Below are 14,633 nucleotides of genomic sequence, written 5' to 3'. Positions count from 1 at the left end.
GGCCCAAATGAAATATGACATGGTTGACAAAAGGCCCAGTCACTGGCACATCTATTGCCATACACACGCATCACATACACAGACACAGAAAATCTCCAGCAAGGACATCAGCAGCTGACCAATGGCAAATATTTTGCCTCATGTTGCGCTCTATTGCCAGCTATATAACACAGTTCTTCCCTCTGTCCCTTTGTCCCTTTATTCAGCTATCCATCTGTCCCGCAGTCCTGTTGTCCATCTGGCTGTGCATTAAATGACACTCTGGCAGTCAGTTCGCTTTAGCTTCACTCACTTCCACAAGGATGACGATGACGACAACAAGGACGACGACGAGTTCATTTGCTCGCATCGAAGCAAAAACGATACAAAAACGAAACAAAACGAAACAGAACGAAACGAAACGAAGCCAAAACCGCCAAAAAAAAAAAAAAGAAAACGCAGCAGGCGTTGCATACTTTCCAGCTTCTGTCAACGTCATCATCGTGTTTATACCCTGTGTCCATAAAAACCCTCAAATAATGAGTATCATAAAGTTGTGACAGTATTGTGTGCAGCATAAAAAGTGACAGTTTATTGTACATTCCCACCACAAATTCCATAGCCAAATAAATAAAAAATAAATTTAAAAATCGTTTAAGAACGTTTAAAAACATACTTCTCATGTATTTCTGCAATTTTTCAACTATATGTTCAATGTACATGTTGCAAATTCCTGCCACAAATTCTTCAAACAATTTTGATAAATAGTTGCATTTGTAGAAAAATTCGATTTAATTTATAAGTCTGTCAACATGATTACCTATAATTTATACGTGCTTCGCATAAGAAAAAACCTGTTCAAAATTTATTATAAATAAAGCTTAGATAAATATTGATAAATTGTCTGGAAACTAAATCGTTAAATATGCAACATTGAGTTTGATCAGGGATTAAAACCTTAACCGAAACCGTAACCTTATGCCGGTAAAAACCGATAAAACTTTTTCACTATACCGAAACTTAAAAACCGAAACTCCTAATAATTGTCCCACAGGAAAACAACAGCTCGTAACGTTATTTTCTAACTATTGATCTAAAATATTGAAGTCTTCTTCTTGTCTATTATCTGATGAAAGCATAAGATCATGCTGCTTATATAAAATATTCCAATGATTTTTTTTTTAAATTTAATATTCATAACAATTAAAATATCCTTTTTTTTTTGGTCATAAATTTAATGCCAAACAAATAGTTGGATAGAGTCTTTATATCTGGGGTCACTGTTAGTCGTTCGCATTTTAGCTTTGTATTGTTTTTAGCAATAAAATATATTTTGCAGAGTAACAGTTAGTCGTTTTGTTTGGATGGTCAGATTTCGAAATGTTTTTAAGATAAATAAGTCGACATTTTGACAACCTAAATGCGAGACAGGCAACTGAATGCGGGCAGTGTGGCAAATGCGGCTGCGGCTGTGGCATTTGCTGCTGCTGTGGCATTTGCTGTTGCTGCCACCGATGCTGTCGCTGCTTCTGCTGACACTGTCGCTGTTGTCCGCTTTATGAAAACTCCATAAACTTTCATCAAATAATCGAAATCAACTTTCAACTTCAACTTGGGATGCCTGCAATTTATATGCAAATTTGATTAAGACAACACTGCGAGGCTTTGGCTTTTCTTGATCCAAAACTCTCCCATTCCCATTCCTTTTCCTCTCTCTTCACTGCCCCTTCTTGTAGTTAGTAATTGAAACAAAAAATATGCATTTGACCAGCATCGTGTCCCGCTTGCCTCGCTTAACTAATGTAATTTAAAATGGACGAGTGGCAAATTACTTGCCCTTAAAAACGCGAAACATTTGCGGACATTTCTTTTTCCCCCACCCCACCAAACATTTCTTTAGCTTTCTACCCGAAAACACAGCAAAAACAGGAAAAAAAAAATGCCGTTGCGTAAATTGCCCAACGCAAATCCCGTGAAAATAAAAATTGTTAAAATAAATTGTGTGGGCGGTCGCAAATTGGTTTGGCTTTCTGCTTGGCTTAATTTGTAATTCAAATGTTCTCGGCGACTGCTTGTTAAATACGCCCCAATGGATGCGATCTGGCAACGCTATGAATCATTTCTAAGTGCAGTGCTGGAAACCGCAATAAAACATCATTAAGTGTTGTGAAACGTAATCAAAAGTAGCGGATTACAGTGATGAACTACCAATGCTAATGATCAATGCCACATTAAGTGCCAGTAAATGTTCAGGAGCCATTTTAAGTGTTGTGGATCGTAGTCAAATATTGTGGATTACAGTGATGAATGGATACGATCTAAAAGGCCTATCTATCAATGCTAATTTCAGTATAGTATATAATTGGTGGCGTGTTTAAATTAGTGCATTTAATGCTGCTATAAATGAAAATAAGAAGATTAAACTTTGCACTCAGTTCTGATACTCTTAGAATAGATTTAAATATTAATTACCCAAATTAGCCCAAGTAATTAAAAATGCTAATAACTCACCTGTCAGTTCACTTACATATATAATAGCAACTTTTAACTCTTTAATATATAAAAAACCCATTATTTTGTATGCATATTAATTCTTTGATAAAGTTTTATAAATGGGATTAAGTGTTATGTATGTAAATTAAACTTACACATATTTATTAATGTATTTTCACACAGAGAAAACAGCCAATAATTGTAAGCGAAATAATATAAATATGAAAATACTTAAATTGAAAATGTTGTGTTGATATTTTAAAGCGTTTTACAAGACTTTAATGAGCTCTACCTCGATTTTCTGGAACGCCCAAAAGTATACTTTTCTTATGGGTAAGAAATTGACTCATAAGAATTGCAAAATGTACTCAAAGCAAGTTAAGGGAAAAGCTTAAGGGAAAACATGCTTAAATAACAACAAATTCCCCGAGTTATTAAGTTAAGCCCAGATGTTCTTTATCCTTCAATTAGCAGCAGTCAAATCACTTTATAAACTCCAAGCTTTCCACTTAAATTCTATGAAAAACAGCCCATAATTCTATAATATTCTCATAGGATGCCCCATCACATCTCCACTTCCCCTGCAGCTGCATGCAAGAAAATGTGTTCTTCTTTCTTTCTCTCTTTTCTTACGGGAAATATGGCCAATAAAACTGTCATCAAAAAGTTGTAAAGTAATGAAGCATTGCGAGAAAAAATGTAAGAAAAACATTTTGGGAATGAAATGCGCACTTGAGGCAAAACTTTTACCGCCAGCTATTCAACAAAAAAAAAAAAGTATATATATATTAATAAATACTCGTAGATTGTCGAAATGCACATTCACAAAAGAGATTTACATTTTAAGCGCTGCTGAAAAGAAGTCACCCTTCCCCTGTTCCCTGTTTCCAGTCCCCAGTCCCCACTCCCCTGTTCCTTGTTCCTCTTCTCTTTTCTGTCCAGTGACTCGTCTCCTGCTGCTGCATCCCCACAATGTTGCACATTATTTTGCACTCTATCAATTTGAGCTCAACTTGAGCGCAAGTTTTTCCAGCTTTTCCCCCATATAAATTCATAAAATACATCTATATTTATACCCTGTAAAATAAGTATAATGGGTATAATTCTCTCAGTTTTATAAAGCTGTGCTAAGGTTTGTCACACACAATATTAAATCAATATCGTTTTATTAATTATCTGTTAGTTTATTGAAAAGAGTATGATAAGGTCGAGGTAGTAAAGAAAATTTATATAATCATAATTTTCGTATGCATACCCTGTAAAGTGAGTAGATAGAGTAAGGCTTTAATAAAACATGTAACAGGTTTTGCCAATCAATCACAATGATTAATTAGTGACATATTATACATTTGTAATATTGAACAAGTAACATCTAAATTAACACCCTGTAACATTATAGGAAAGTCTTTAATTATTGATATTAATTGAAGTAAAATTCAAAAATAGACGCCAATATATTTTTCCAACCAAGATTTGTATTTTTGTATAAAAGTCAACAACATCAATTGTAAAATTTTGAATTTTCTTTATTCCAGGTCGTCTGCATTGCAGTTTAGTTACAGGGTACTTTCGGCTAAAGCATTCTTCTGCTTGTGCTTTCATTCTTTCCTGTTTGTTATTTTTTTTTTTGGCATTCCTTTCGGCTTGCTGTTATTGTTGTTAAAAAGTTTGCTCCACTCATAATTCCCGATTGCTCTTTTGTTCAATTGCCAAACGTGGTGTGGGGATTGGTTTTGGGGTTGAGGGTTGAGTCGTAACCAGCAGCCCGCATCTCCAAGTTGTTTTACGCAACATTTGCTGTGGACTCGCTGTGTGTGTGGCCTGGCCAAGAAGCCCCAAAAGACCAAAAGACCAAAAGGACCAAAAACCAATGCCAACTTGGACTTACCGAAAACTCCGCATATCTGTGTATGTGTCTCTCTGTGTGTGTGTGTGTGTTTGTTTTTTTTTCCGCTAATTGGAAAAGTTGCAAGTTGTGCGGGCTATGTGAGTGGTTAGATCCTGCTGCTTCTCTTTACCGCCCTGCTATGTTATTTCATGCTGATCTGACGTGCCGAAGTCGTGAATGTCCTGCGGTCCTCATGTCCTTTTTGGCCATGCGGCGGCTTTTATGGCATTTGGAATGCTTATTAGCAGCTGACACGGCGTCAAAGTTTATAAAGCATGAGATTTTACACTCGTAATTGCCCATTAGCTGGCCCCCATTTGAAATCCCAAAACAGCACACCCGAAATGGGGGTCCTACCATCTTCTGCTTCTTCTGCCTCGACTGCTTCTGATGTGATGAGATGTGCCTAAGCTGTGTCTTCCTGCGCTTTATGCCAGTGTAATTACAATAACCGAATGACTTATATTTGGAGGCAAATGCTTCGCATCCGTCTGATAACTCTGTCTTCCAGTTGCCTTCCTTCTTTCATCCACCTCCTAGTCCCTACAATAGTTGTAACTGAAAACTCAGGAAATGCGGCTGCGCACAGAGAGAGACAAAGAGAGAAATTAACGGTAATACATGGGGAAATTTTTGATCCCTGACGACAGGACGAAACTGGCAAAAGGTGTTCAGTTAGTTCGGTTTAGTTAGTCAGTCTACTGCCACAAATGGCCGCGTGTGGCAGACAAAAGCGCATGAAAAATTCATAAGGAAAATTCAAAAGAGAAAACAACAACAATCCAGCGTCAACCGTCAACCGTCAAGCGTCATCATCATCAAATGTCGAGCGGCGAATGAACGGTACTTTCAAATACCCAAAACATAAAGCTAAAACCAAGTGTTAAGGTGTGTGTGTGTGTGTGTGTGCATGTGTGAGTGTGTGTAAGTGGCTAACCGAATATTTGACGTTTACTTTCCTATAGTTTCATCAACAAATAAAGATAAAAATGAAAAGAAACGAAACGAAATGAATTGAAAGGAAAATTCGACAACAAAATTCAATAGCAAATCGAAAAGTGCTTGACAAACGAAGTATAAAAAAAAACAACAATAACTGGGACAACATTGCAAGTGTGTGTGTTTGTGTGTAGCAATACAAATACAAGAGTGCTTTACGATATACTCGTATATAATAAATATATATATGTACATAAATAAAGCCAGCGCAAACAAAGAGCAAATGTTGATTATTTGGTCATTCGGTTGTGGCCCTACCACCCCCACCCCCCCTGAAACCTAACGGGATATTGCCTACTGCCATCTAATCCCACTTTATTTGAAAGCCGCCTCGAGTATCATTGAATTGTTAAACACAATTAGTCGTGTTTGCACTGTTCCCAGCAACGATATCGCTTTAATTACAACAACTTCAAGTCTTGCATACTTTGTGGCACACTCACAATAAATACAGAGAAGCCAAAAAGATAAGTTTTACAACACAAACAGCTATATACATATATGTATGTAAAAAGTCTATCTATGTATTATGTTTTTAGAGCTCAACTTGTTAGTGATAAAAAATAACACCAAAAGTTTTTCCAAGCTTCAATTGTGAGTTAATTTTTCATAACAAAAGTTTTGCTTTTTCTCTGGGTGTGCGAGTGTTCGTGTGTGTGTTGTTGTGTGTGTCTGCATACATTCGGTTGCCACAAACAACACCACAATGTTTCTCATGTGTAAATTAAATGAAATTTCCGTAATTTATTCGCATGGAATTAATTGAATTCAACAGAAATTTCATTCACATTCTACGTAAAAAAACCAAAGCATATTTAAAATACAGTAGAATATATGAAGAAATAAAAATTCTGTTGACATTTTGTATAATTGATTTGGGAAATGCAATTTCAAGATATGACGGCATATTAAACGAAGGGAAATAAAATTACATTCAATTGGCATCTAAATTATGAAAACCGTTGCAAAATGAAAATTTATAATTGGTGCATTTAATAGATTTATGAATGTCAATTTTCTGTTGAGAAAATAAAAATACTAAGGCAATCATGGTAGAAACCACAAAATGCCAAAAAAAATTTAGCCTTTAATAAATAAATTTTAATAGTATTATATTATTAAAATTCTGATTTTCTGCATTGTTATTTTAGCTCATATGATAAAGTAAAATCTATAATAATTTATAATACTTTTTTGTATTATTATAAGGAAAGTTATACAATCACTTAATTTAGGAAAAAATTTATTTAAGAAATTATTATACAAATTCTGTTTTCGTAGCATTAGAAAATGTTCTATAAGTAAGAAAGAATTCTTAGGAAATGTGTTCTATAGCTTGGTAGCTAAGACAAAGTCTGGAAGAAGTCTTATTCACAAAATTTGAGTACTTTATGCAACCTCTTCATAATGATTTGGGACAAATTTTGTAATTGCTATTCAGACACTTGCTATTTAACTAAACGATACAACACAAAGTCCTTTAAATTATGCAGAGTTTGCAATAGACTATAAAAATAACACTTGAACTATGCACAGTTTAATAATGAACTGGCACAAAAGAGAAGGATGGAATTTCCATTGATATAAAATTCAGCTATTTTAATGAAGAGCACTAAAGTATGCTATGGAAATTGTAGAAGAGCAATTGAAAGCATTTTGCGTTGCGCTACAATGCGAGGCATAATGCGGTAAAATTAGGAAAAGTATCGTTAGCCCAAAAAATGAATGAGTCGCGCTGGCTGTTATATAAAAGCCCATTAAAGCCTTGGACACAAGCCGTGGCATAGTTTATGGCATTTTAATCATTTAACAACGCTTTGGTTTGCAGTCAACATGCAAATTGCCTGGCGAGCAACCAAACAGGACGAACAGACCCAAAAAGCAGCAGCAGAAGCGCCAGAAACACAATAAAAATTGCCAATAAATGGGCGAAAGAGCGGTAGAAGAAGGAGGAGGAGCAAACGGAGGTGGACGAGGAAATGGAGCAGGAGGTGATGTAGGTGGTCGTGGCTTTGTTGTTGTGGCTGGCGCTATGGGAGTAGCCAGAACCAATGGCATGGATATACGCACAAGGACAGCAATGAACAGCAACAACAACAAGAACAACAGCAACAAGAACAACAAAAACAAGAACGAGGATAACAACGAATCGACGTCAGTCAAACGTAGCAACATAGCGAAACTTCCGCATAGGATGCGACGGAACGGAAGTTATTTTGGTCGTTTGAACGTACGGATCTATCTCATCTATTCATGCTGCTATCTGCTGCTGATAATGGCAGCAGCTGGCAGCAACAATGTGGTAAATGGACTCAAATGCTATTGCAATCCAAAGGAATGCGATGTTATACGGGCCCTCGACTGCCCCGGCAAGGGCTTAATGCTATGGGATCCATGCCAGTAAGTTAAACCACTCTCTCATCTATATATCACATTAATTTTATCTAAATTTATTCGTATTCGTATTCGTATTCGTATTCGTATACGTATTCGTACTCAAATGTTATACATGTGCAGATGCTGTCGCATATGCGCCAAAACGTTGGGCGAATCCTGTGGCGGACCCGGAGGCTTTTCCGGACAGTGTGAGCCGCCTCTTCAGTGTGTTACCAAACTGCCCATTAGCAGCGGTCTGGGCGTCTGCATGGGTAAGTCTCCAGTGCATATTAATTCATATATTTTTGAAAAATCTCTTTTCAGCACTTTTCCCAGGCTTTTAGTCTTGTAAATATATTTTGTGTATGTTCCTAAGATATATGACTTCAAACCCGTGGGGACGTGATAGAACTCATAAAATATATACATTTTTAATCAATATTAACAGCTGAGTCGACATAGCCGTGCCCGTCTGTCGACATGAAAGAAGAGCTAGAGGCACCAAATTTTGTATTTGTGCTATTTATGTATATGATAAATTTTAGTTTAAATTGAAAATTAAATGAAATTACAAGTGCATTTGAAGGCATTTATTTATTTATGGTCAAACTATATGCACTCGACCCAACAAATTATAATGAAACAAAAAATTAAATACAAAATTAGCAATTCAAAATAGTATTTAAATTCAAATGCTCAAAGGGTGTTTAAAATATAAATATTGTTGAATTACTCGTTGCTAAATTATTAAATTGTATTATAGTTGCATATGTATTGCGGTTTTAGTAGCATGCATCTATCATACATTAATACAGTTGTACGAACCTGTACTTAAAATTTCATCTCTAAGCTAATAAATAAAAACAAGGTTCACAAAGTGGTCGAAGTTCGACAGTGTATATGTATTTAAATCTAACTTTTCCTAGACTCAACATTATTTATATTGGAATAAAATTTGGCTGCTTTACGGATTGTATTTGAGCCTTTAAAACAAACAACAATTTAAGATTTCTGAATCCTTATCCAAGTTTAATTGGATAGGATTATAGAGAAATAGTATGAGGCTAATAAAAGTCTTGCCTTGGAGTGTTTGGTCATGTAATTTATTTATTTAAAGTCAACAAAACCATGAAAATTATCTAGTGAACTGTGACTTTTAATTTACAATTAAATTTAATTGTATAGAATTATGTTCGTTAAATCTTTTTTATGCCAGCCACCATTTTTATTCACAAAATTAATTGGAATTTTATTTTTACTGTTGTAATAAAATTTTGAAGCTTCCTTCTATCCACTTTAATAGGAGATAGAGCCCTCAGCATAGATGCTACCAAGATATTGATCAGCTCTGAGTAATTTAAATTGCAATTGATAGAAAACATCGAGTATTCCGGGTGGATACATGTCCGCATTAAGTGTAAAATTCCGAATCTCGTAAAGTTTGTTCTACAAGTTAATTATGATAATTACAAAATTTAACTAATAATATAAATATATAGAGTACTTACGGCTTCAACTGGACATTTCTTGGGAAAATTGCTGGCACTTTGTATGTGTTTTAGGAATCTGCTGTAGAAACTGTTGCTGTAGAATGAGCTAAGAAAATTGCAGCCATCGAATTTGATATTTGCTAAGTTCAGTTTGCTGTTATCTCTCTTAATAATATCCATGATGATTATTAAACTAAATTTTTTGAGTGATTCCTTAAGATTGAAACGCACAGTTATAGACGGCTCAGGACGCTTTTTGTGAATAACACAGTTGAACTCATTCAGTAGAGAAGTTGCAGTTGTTATACAAGTCAAGTTTTTTAGCTCAATTATGGGGCCTCGCTATAATAGTAAGAGATAAACATAAACATAAGAGATACAATTAAAATGATACGCTACCTTAGTCTGACCAAATTCCAGCAGAGCTAAAATTAAAAGAGAGAATAGTAATCCACGGTATTCCATGATTTTTATACTGATTTTAAAGCTGAATGTGAAACGCAACGTGTTTTATAGACTTAGTAAACGATAAAAAATAGAAGAATATATAAATAACTTTAACTAACTAGAACAACAATCAAACAAATGCCAAATTAATGCACTTAATGTGCTTTTAATGTGCATATTAATAAACATATTATATATTGTATTTTTGCAATTTTTCGGCTTACTGAACCCACGTCACAACTAATTGTTGTTCTTTTACAGATCTGCAACACCTGACAGCGCTCACATACAGCCAGCTTAACAACTGTACAGAGAATGAATCCATTGTAATGGAACCGGGCTGTGAGATAACCAACAAACGTTGCCAATGTTGGCCCACAATGCGAACCTGTCTCAGTCAGTTGTCCACTGATGGCGCCTCACCCAGCGATTCGCGTTGGCATTTTAAAAATCTCGAGGTATGATGCATTTCCCACTTCCCAATTTCCGATTCCACTTCATCAAATTCACGAAAAATGTGTAGCACACTTTTTGGAGTTGAGTTTAATAAATGTATAGTACATTTAATAACTCAATTAAGTGATCCAAAAAGTATGCAGATTTTAAAATGAAAGGGAATTGGTAGCACTTGAAATTGTTATTGATTGTATTTTTGTTTGGCTTAGGACTGCCAATTAAACTTGCAAAATCTAATAAAACTCGAATTGGAATTCGATGAAGACTATAAAATCTCACCGAGCAAATTTACATACAAAAAGCTGCGCAGAAAGCGAAAATCGTTGAGAAAACGCATGTGAGTTGACTTTTAGATCAGAAACGTCTGGTTTAATTTATGCACATTGAAATAGATTTATTTATTGTCATTTCGATTTATTTATTGCAGCATCATTTTGGAAGACGCTGCCATCCCGCAAGCCATCTAAACGTCCCCCTCTCTTTCTCATAAATTAAATTCTTGTACAAATAGTATGCTTACTTCTATGAAATGTGGCTATTATAAATATGATAATAAACAACATATACATATACAACAAAAATATATATACATACATTCATACATACATATGCTAAAAAAAAAATAAACTATTGTATGTACTTACCTAAGACATTTGTTACTTTATTGTTTTTTAAACAATGTGTGCGCATAACGAATGTATTATATATTGCAATTTCTATTCCTAAACTAAAGCCACAAACAAATACCTAAACAATACATTTGAGACATTTTACGAATGTTGTTGTTGCTTCAAAATAATGCGATTATCAAAAGCATCGAAAAATATATATATATACATAAATGGCCAGAAAAAATGTCTCTATTCTTTGAACTCTTTTTTAATGGATGCGAAATATTTTATTATTTCAAATTTGAGACCGATTTTCGTTTACAAAGAGATTGCTACAGAGCTGCAAAAGACATGACAGAATTTTCACCGAAAGCATTTAACATATTGCATTTTGTGAAGCTAGGGATAAATAAAGTTGTACAATAATATGTGTTACATTGAATGTGTATTAGTGAAATTTTCAATATGTGACTGCGCCCGCAATAACAATATCTGCAATTATTTTATCATCCGTTTCAATTTGAAGTAATAGTTGATGGGACAATGCGGGAAGCACGGGGGGATATTCAGTATCTAAAATTGTATAGTTACGTATCTCAAAGAGTTCGTTCTAAACACATTAAATGAGTATTATAATTTTTTTAAGTAAAGTATGATTGTTAAACTACTTACGCCTGGAATGGGACATTTTTTGGGTAAATTGCTGGCACTTTGAATGCGGTTAAAAAACTTGCCAAAAATGTTGCTGCCATAAAAAGAGCTCAGAAACTTGCACCCATCGAGCTTATGGCGTCCTACATTCATTTTGTTGTTAACCTTTTTCATAACGTTAAGGTCGAATAATATATTAAGTGCCGTGATGAGGTGGTGAGGTTAAAACGCACAGATAAAGAAGGAGCAATACGTTTTTTATGAAGAATACATGTCAACTCATGCCCAAATGTGGGCTCAAGAATTCTTCAATTAAAATTCGTAATTTCTATTGAATACGGCCTCTGCAAGATTCAAAATAAATAATTTTTAAATATATAAATACTTTTCTTCCTACCTTAGTCTGACTTGGGAACAATATAGAAATCCAGGAGCCAACAATAGGACGCAATAATACAATATTCGAGAGCTGATTTCAAACCAGATTCACCACACAGCGGATTTTATAGGGAGCTCGAAGCTACTGAAGCAAACAAGTAAAAGCAGCTAGTATAAATAAATATAACATTATGATGCCATCAGATGCATTTCCAATTATAGCGCCTAACGTATATTTAATATGTCTATTAACATTTTTACTAATTACTGTAATTATTGTTTTTTAACTAATTGTTGCTTTTTATTAAACGCGATTAAATTTTGAATCCATTTGACTATTTCGTTATCTCTTAAAATGTGCGCCAGAGCTAACGAATCACTTACAAAAGGCTTGTTGATATGTAAGTCGTTACCCGTTTCGTGTTTATGTGCCATAGCTAATTATTACATACACTGAAAAAAAAGACCAAGTTCTAAAATCAAGAACATTCATCTTAAATATTTTGTTCTTAAAATAAGATTATTTTAAGACCAAATTACTAAAACTAAGATTATTAATCTAAAAAATCTCAAAATCTTAATATAAGAATAAAAATCTTAAATTTTTAGGAAAGGTACAATTATATAAATAGGTACTATTTCGTATTAAACAAATGATGGCACCGTGGCGCTCTGGTTAGAGAGGCCGCTTCAGTTGTGAAGCAGTAGGCGGCGGTTCGAATCCCCCTCGTAACAAATTAAAATAACATTTACAAAATTACTAAAACAGAATAAAATATAAATAAATCAAAATTTAAGAATAAAAAAAATATAAATATAAAAAATAATTTTCATTTATTTTATTTTTTGATTTTAATTTTAAGAACATTTATTCTTAAAATAAGAACTTGGTCTTATTTAAAATGTTCTTAAAATCAAGATGCGTTCTCTTAATTCAAGAATTTGATGTTCTCGACGCATTTTTTAGACCAAAAATCTTAGTTCTGAGACCAAAATCTTGATTTTAGAACATTTTTTTTATCAGTGTAGCTGTTACATTTAAACGAAACTACGCTGCAGACATTGTAAATATTTTAGCCTGTTGCGGTTTTCACTTATATTTTTACGAAATTCAATCCGATAATTTGACCCGAATTTCTCATAAATTTCCCTGAAATTTTCTACTAATTTCCTATCGTATTTCCCTTCTCCGATGCATACTTTTCGGCAAAACACTGCTGAAAAACTTTCAAAGAAAATAAACTGATTGTACAGATAGAATTTACAGAGGTTTCAATTTTAAAACCGTTCCTTCCAGTAAAAGAAAAACTTAAAACTGTTTTTGAAGAATTAGCATTGATTTTTAAGCTTCGCATGACAAGCAATAATGTTGCCTAACTTTAGGACAGAGAATCGAGGTATGATTACTTAAAAATAATTTAAAACGCAAAATAAATAGTGTTTTATGTATATTTTGGTTTCACTTTAATTTTATCCTAAGCATGCCAAATTTATCCATTTGTCTCTACCGAATTTGAACTCACTAGCTCAATGTCAAGTGAATTCAATCCGTAAATCTGGCCGAAAGTGAAAGCCCGAACAGGTAAAGGAAATTCATTTCCGCAAAATCTAGCCGAAAATAAAAACAGGAACAGGCCTGATTAAATTGGTAATGTTAGCAATCATTATTTATTGCATACTTTTAGGCTGTTTCTGTTTTACTTGCACACGGTTCTCGTATACAGTTCAAAAACGAAATAAATTGAACGTTAATTAGCCAATTTTATTGACCAAAGACTAATAGATAATAGAGCCAAGAAGTATAATCTTTTTCCTTAATTTTTGTTTTGCCTCAGTCTGACTTTTGTTTCGTTAGTTAAACACAATTCCAATTGAGTGAAGTAGCACGTTTGTTAAACTTTTACTATGATGCAACCAAAATAAATTATAATGAATATGTCTCACATATTTGATTATTTTAAATAATTGTATTAAAACTATGAATTATTTTTTTGTTTTTTTTATAGATTTGCTACACTTGTCCGCGCTGCAAGTCAACAAACAAAATCGCATATTTTGAAATTTGCGCCAATACTTAACGTTTCAGCTGCAAGGCTGGCTGCTATGTATATTGTCAAATGATTCAAGTTCATGCTAAAAGACTGATTGCTATAACAGAACTGAACGAAAGAAGTGTAGGAATGTAGGTGAAATATTTAATTCGCTGCACCGCAACCTAATTGCTGTTGAAGAACTGAACAAAAGCAACTTTGGTGAATTCGCCGCGCCGCAGCCTCAATTTAAATGTAAAAAATATTTTGCATACTTTGGGGCAGAGTAGTTTACATAAATTATTTAAAGTGGAAATAAATCCGATAGAATTTGAATTTATTATATTTATTTATATATTATATTTAATTAATTTAGTTTATTTATTTATTTAGTTTTTTATTTAAGGTGAAATAAATAGAGAGGGGCCTAGATTAATGTTAAATGGCTTATATTGAAAATTTAAAATAAAATAATAAAATTTTAACATTAAAACTGAAGATAAAAAACAAAAAAATTTAAATATTGAAAGGTATAAAAATAAATTTAAAAAATAGGAAATAAAAGTATTAGACTTTAAATTATAATAATATAAATTCCATAATAATAAGCATAAAAACTTCTAGTCCAAGTCGGCAGTCAAGTGGGGGTCAGTTCTTCAAAAGATCAAAGATACACTTTGGCGCTTAAGTGTTTTGAAGTGGCGCGCAGTCGAGAAGAGTTTGAGATCGAGTTTTGTTTATTGAGTTGTTATATTTCGGATTTTATTTTCATTTCTACATTTTGTGTTTATTTTTCCTTTATTATATTTCTTTTTTTTTTTTTTTTGGTGTTTGG

The 14,633-nt window shown here is 33.6% G+C and overlaps 2 protein-coding genes across 3 annotated transcripts; one reads left to right on the top strand and one right to left on the bottom strand.

The window, feature by feature from the left end:
* The first annotated feature begins 5,057 nt into the window (after nt 1–5,057).
* On the top strand, nt 5,058–10,615 carry LOC117787754. Of its 2 annotated transcripts, none has more exons than XM_034626358.1 (6): nt 5,058–5,203; nt 7,188–7,759; nt 7,877–8,007; nt 9,934–10,130; nt 10,338–10,465; nt 10,556–10,615. In XM_034626358.1, exons 2-6 carry the CDS (start codon nt 7,284–7,286, stop codon nt 10,593–10,595), a joined length of 972 nt encoding a protein of 323 aa, XP_034482249.1. In that variant the 5' UTR covers nt 5,058–5,203; nt 7,188–7,283; the 3' UTR covers nt 10,596–10,615. The 2 variants fall into 2 exon arrangements, with proteins under 2 accessions (XP_034482249.1, XP_034482250.1); XM_034626359.1 differs by having other exon boundaries at nt 5,058–5,248.
* Nucleotides 10,616–10,857: 242 nt separating this feature from the next.
* LOC117787756 lies at nt 10,858–11,596 on the bottom strand. Its single transcript, XM_034626362.1, has 2 exons — nt 11,412–11,596; nt 10,858–11,349 (listed from the first exon to the last, which is right to left on the bottom strand). The coding sequence occupies exons 1-2, from the start codon at nt 11,562–11,564 to the stop codon at nt 11,200–11,202; spliced, it is 303 nt and encodes a 100-aa protein (XP_034482253.1). The 5' UTR covers nt 11,565–11,596; the 3' UTR covers nt 10,858–11,199.
* Nucleotides 11,597–14,633: the final 3,037 nt, after the last annotated feature.

The sequence above is a fragment of the Drosophila innubila genome, assembly GCF_004354385.1.
Source record: "Drosophila innubila isolate TH190305 chromosome 3L unlocalized genomic scaffold, UK_Dinn_1.0 0_D_3L, whole genome shotgun sequence".
NCBI classification, from domain to species: Eukaryota; Metazoa; Arthropoda; class Insecta; order Diptera; family Drosophilidae; genus Drosophila; species Drosophila innubila.
Note: the sequence above shows the minus strand (reverse complement) of the source record. Positions and strands in the feature narration are given on the sequence as shown.

What these genes read in the sequence shown, in the direction of transcription:
- LOC117787754 (XM_034626358.1), top strand. Translation starts at nt 7,284, where the DNA reads ATGGGCGAAAGAGCGGTAGAAGAAGGAGGAGGAGCAAACGGAGGTGGA. An exon ending in ATGCTATGGGATCCATGCCA is followed by an intron (nt 7,760 to 7,876) that starts GTAAGTTAAACC and finishes ATACATGTGCAG; the next exon opens with ATGCTGTCGCATATGCGCCA. An exon ending in CGGTCTGGGCGTCTGCATGG is followed by an intron (nt 8,008 to 9,933) that starts GTAAGTCTCCAG and finishes GTTCTTTTACAG; the next exon opens with ATCTGCAACACCTGACAGCG.
- LOC117787756 (XM_034626362.1), bottom strand. Translation starts at nt 11,564, where the DNA reads ATGAAAAAGGTTAACAACAAAATGAATGTAGGACGCCATAAGCTCGAT. An exon ending in AAAAATGTCCCATTCCAGGC is followed by an intron (nt 11,350 to 11,411) that starts GTAAGTAGTTTA and finishes TAATGTGTTTAG; the next exon opens with AACGAACTCTTTGAGATACG.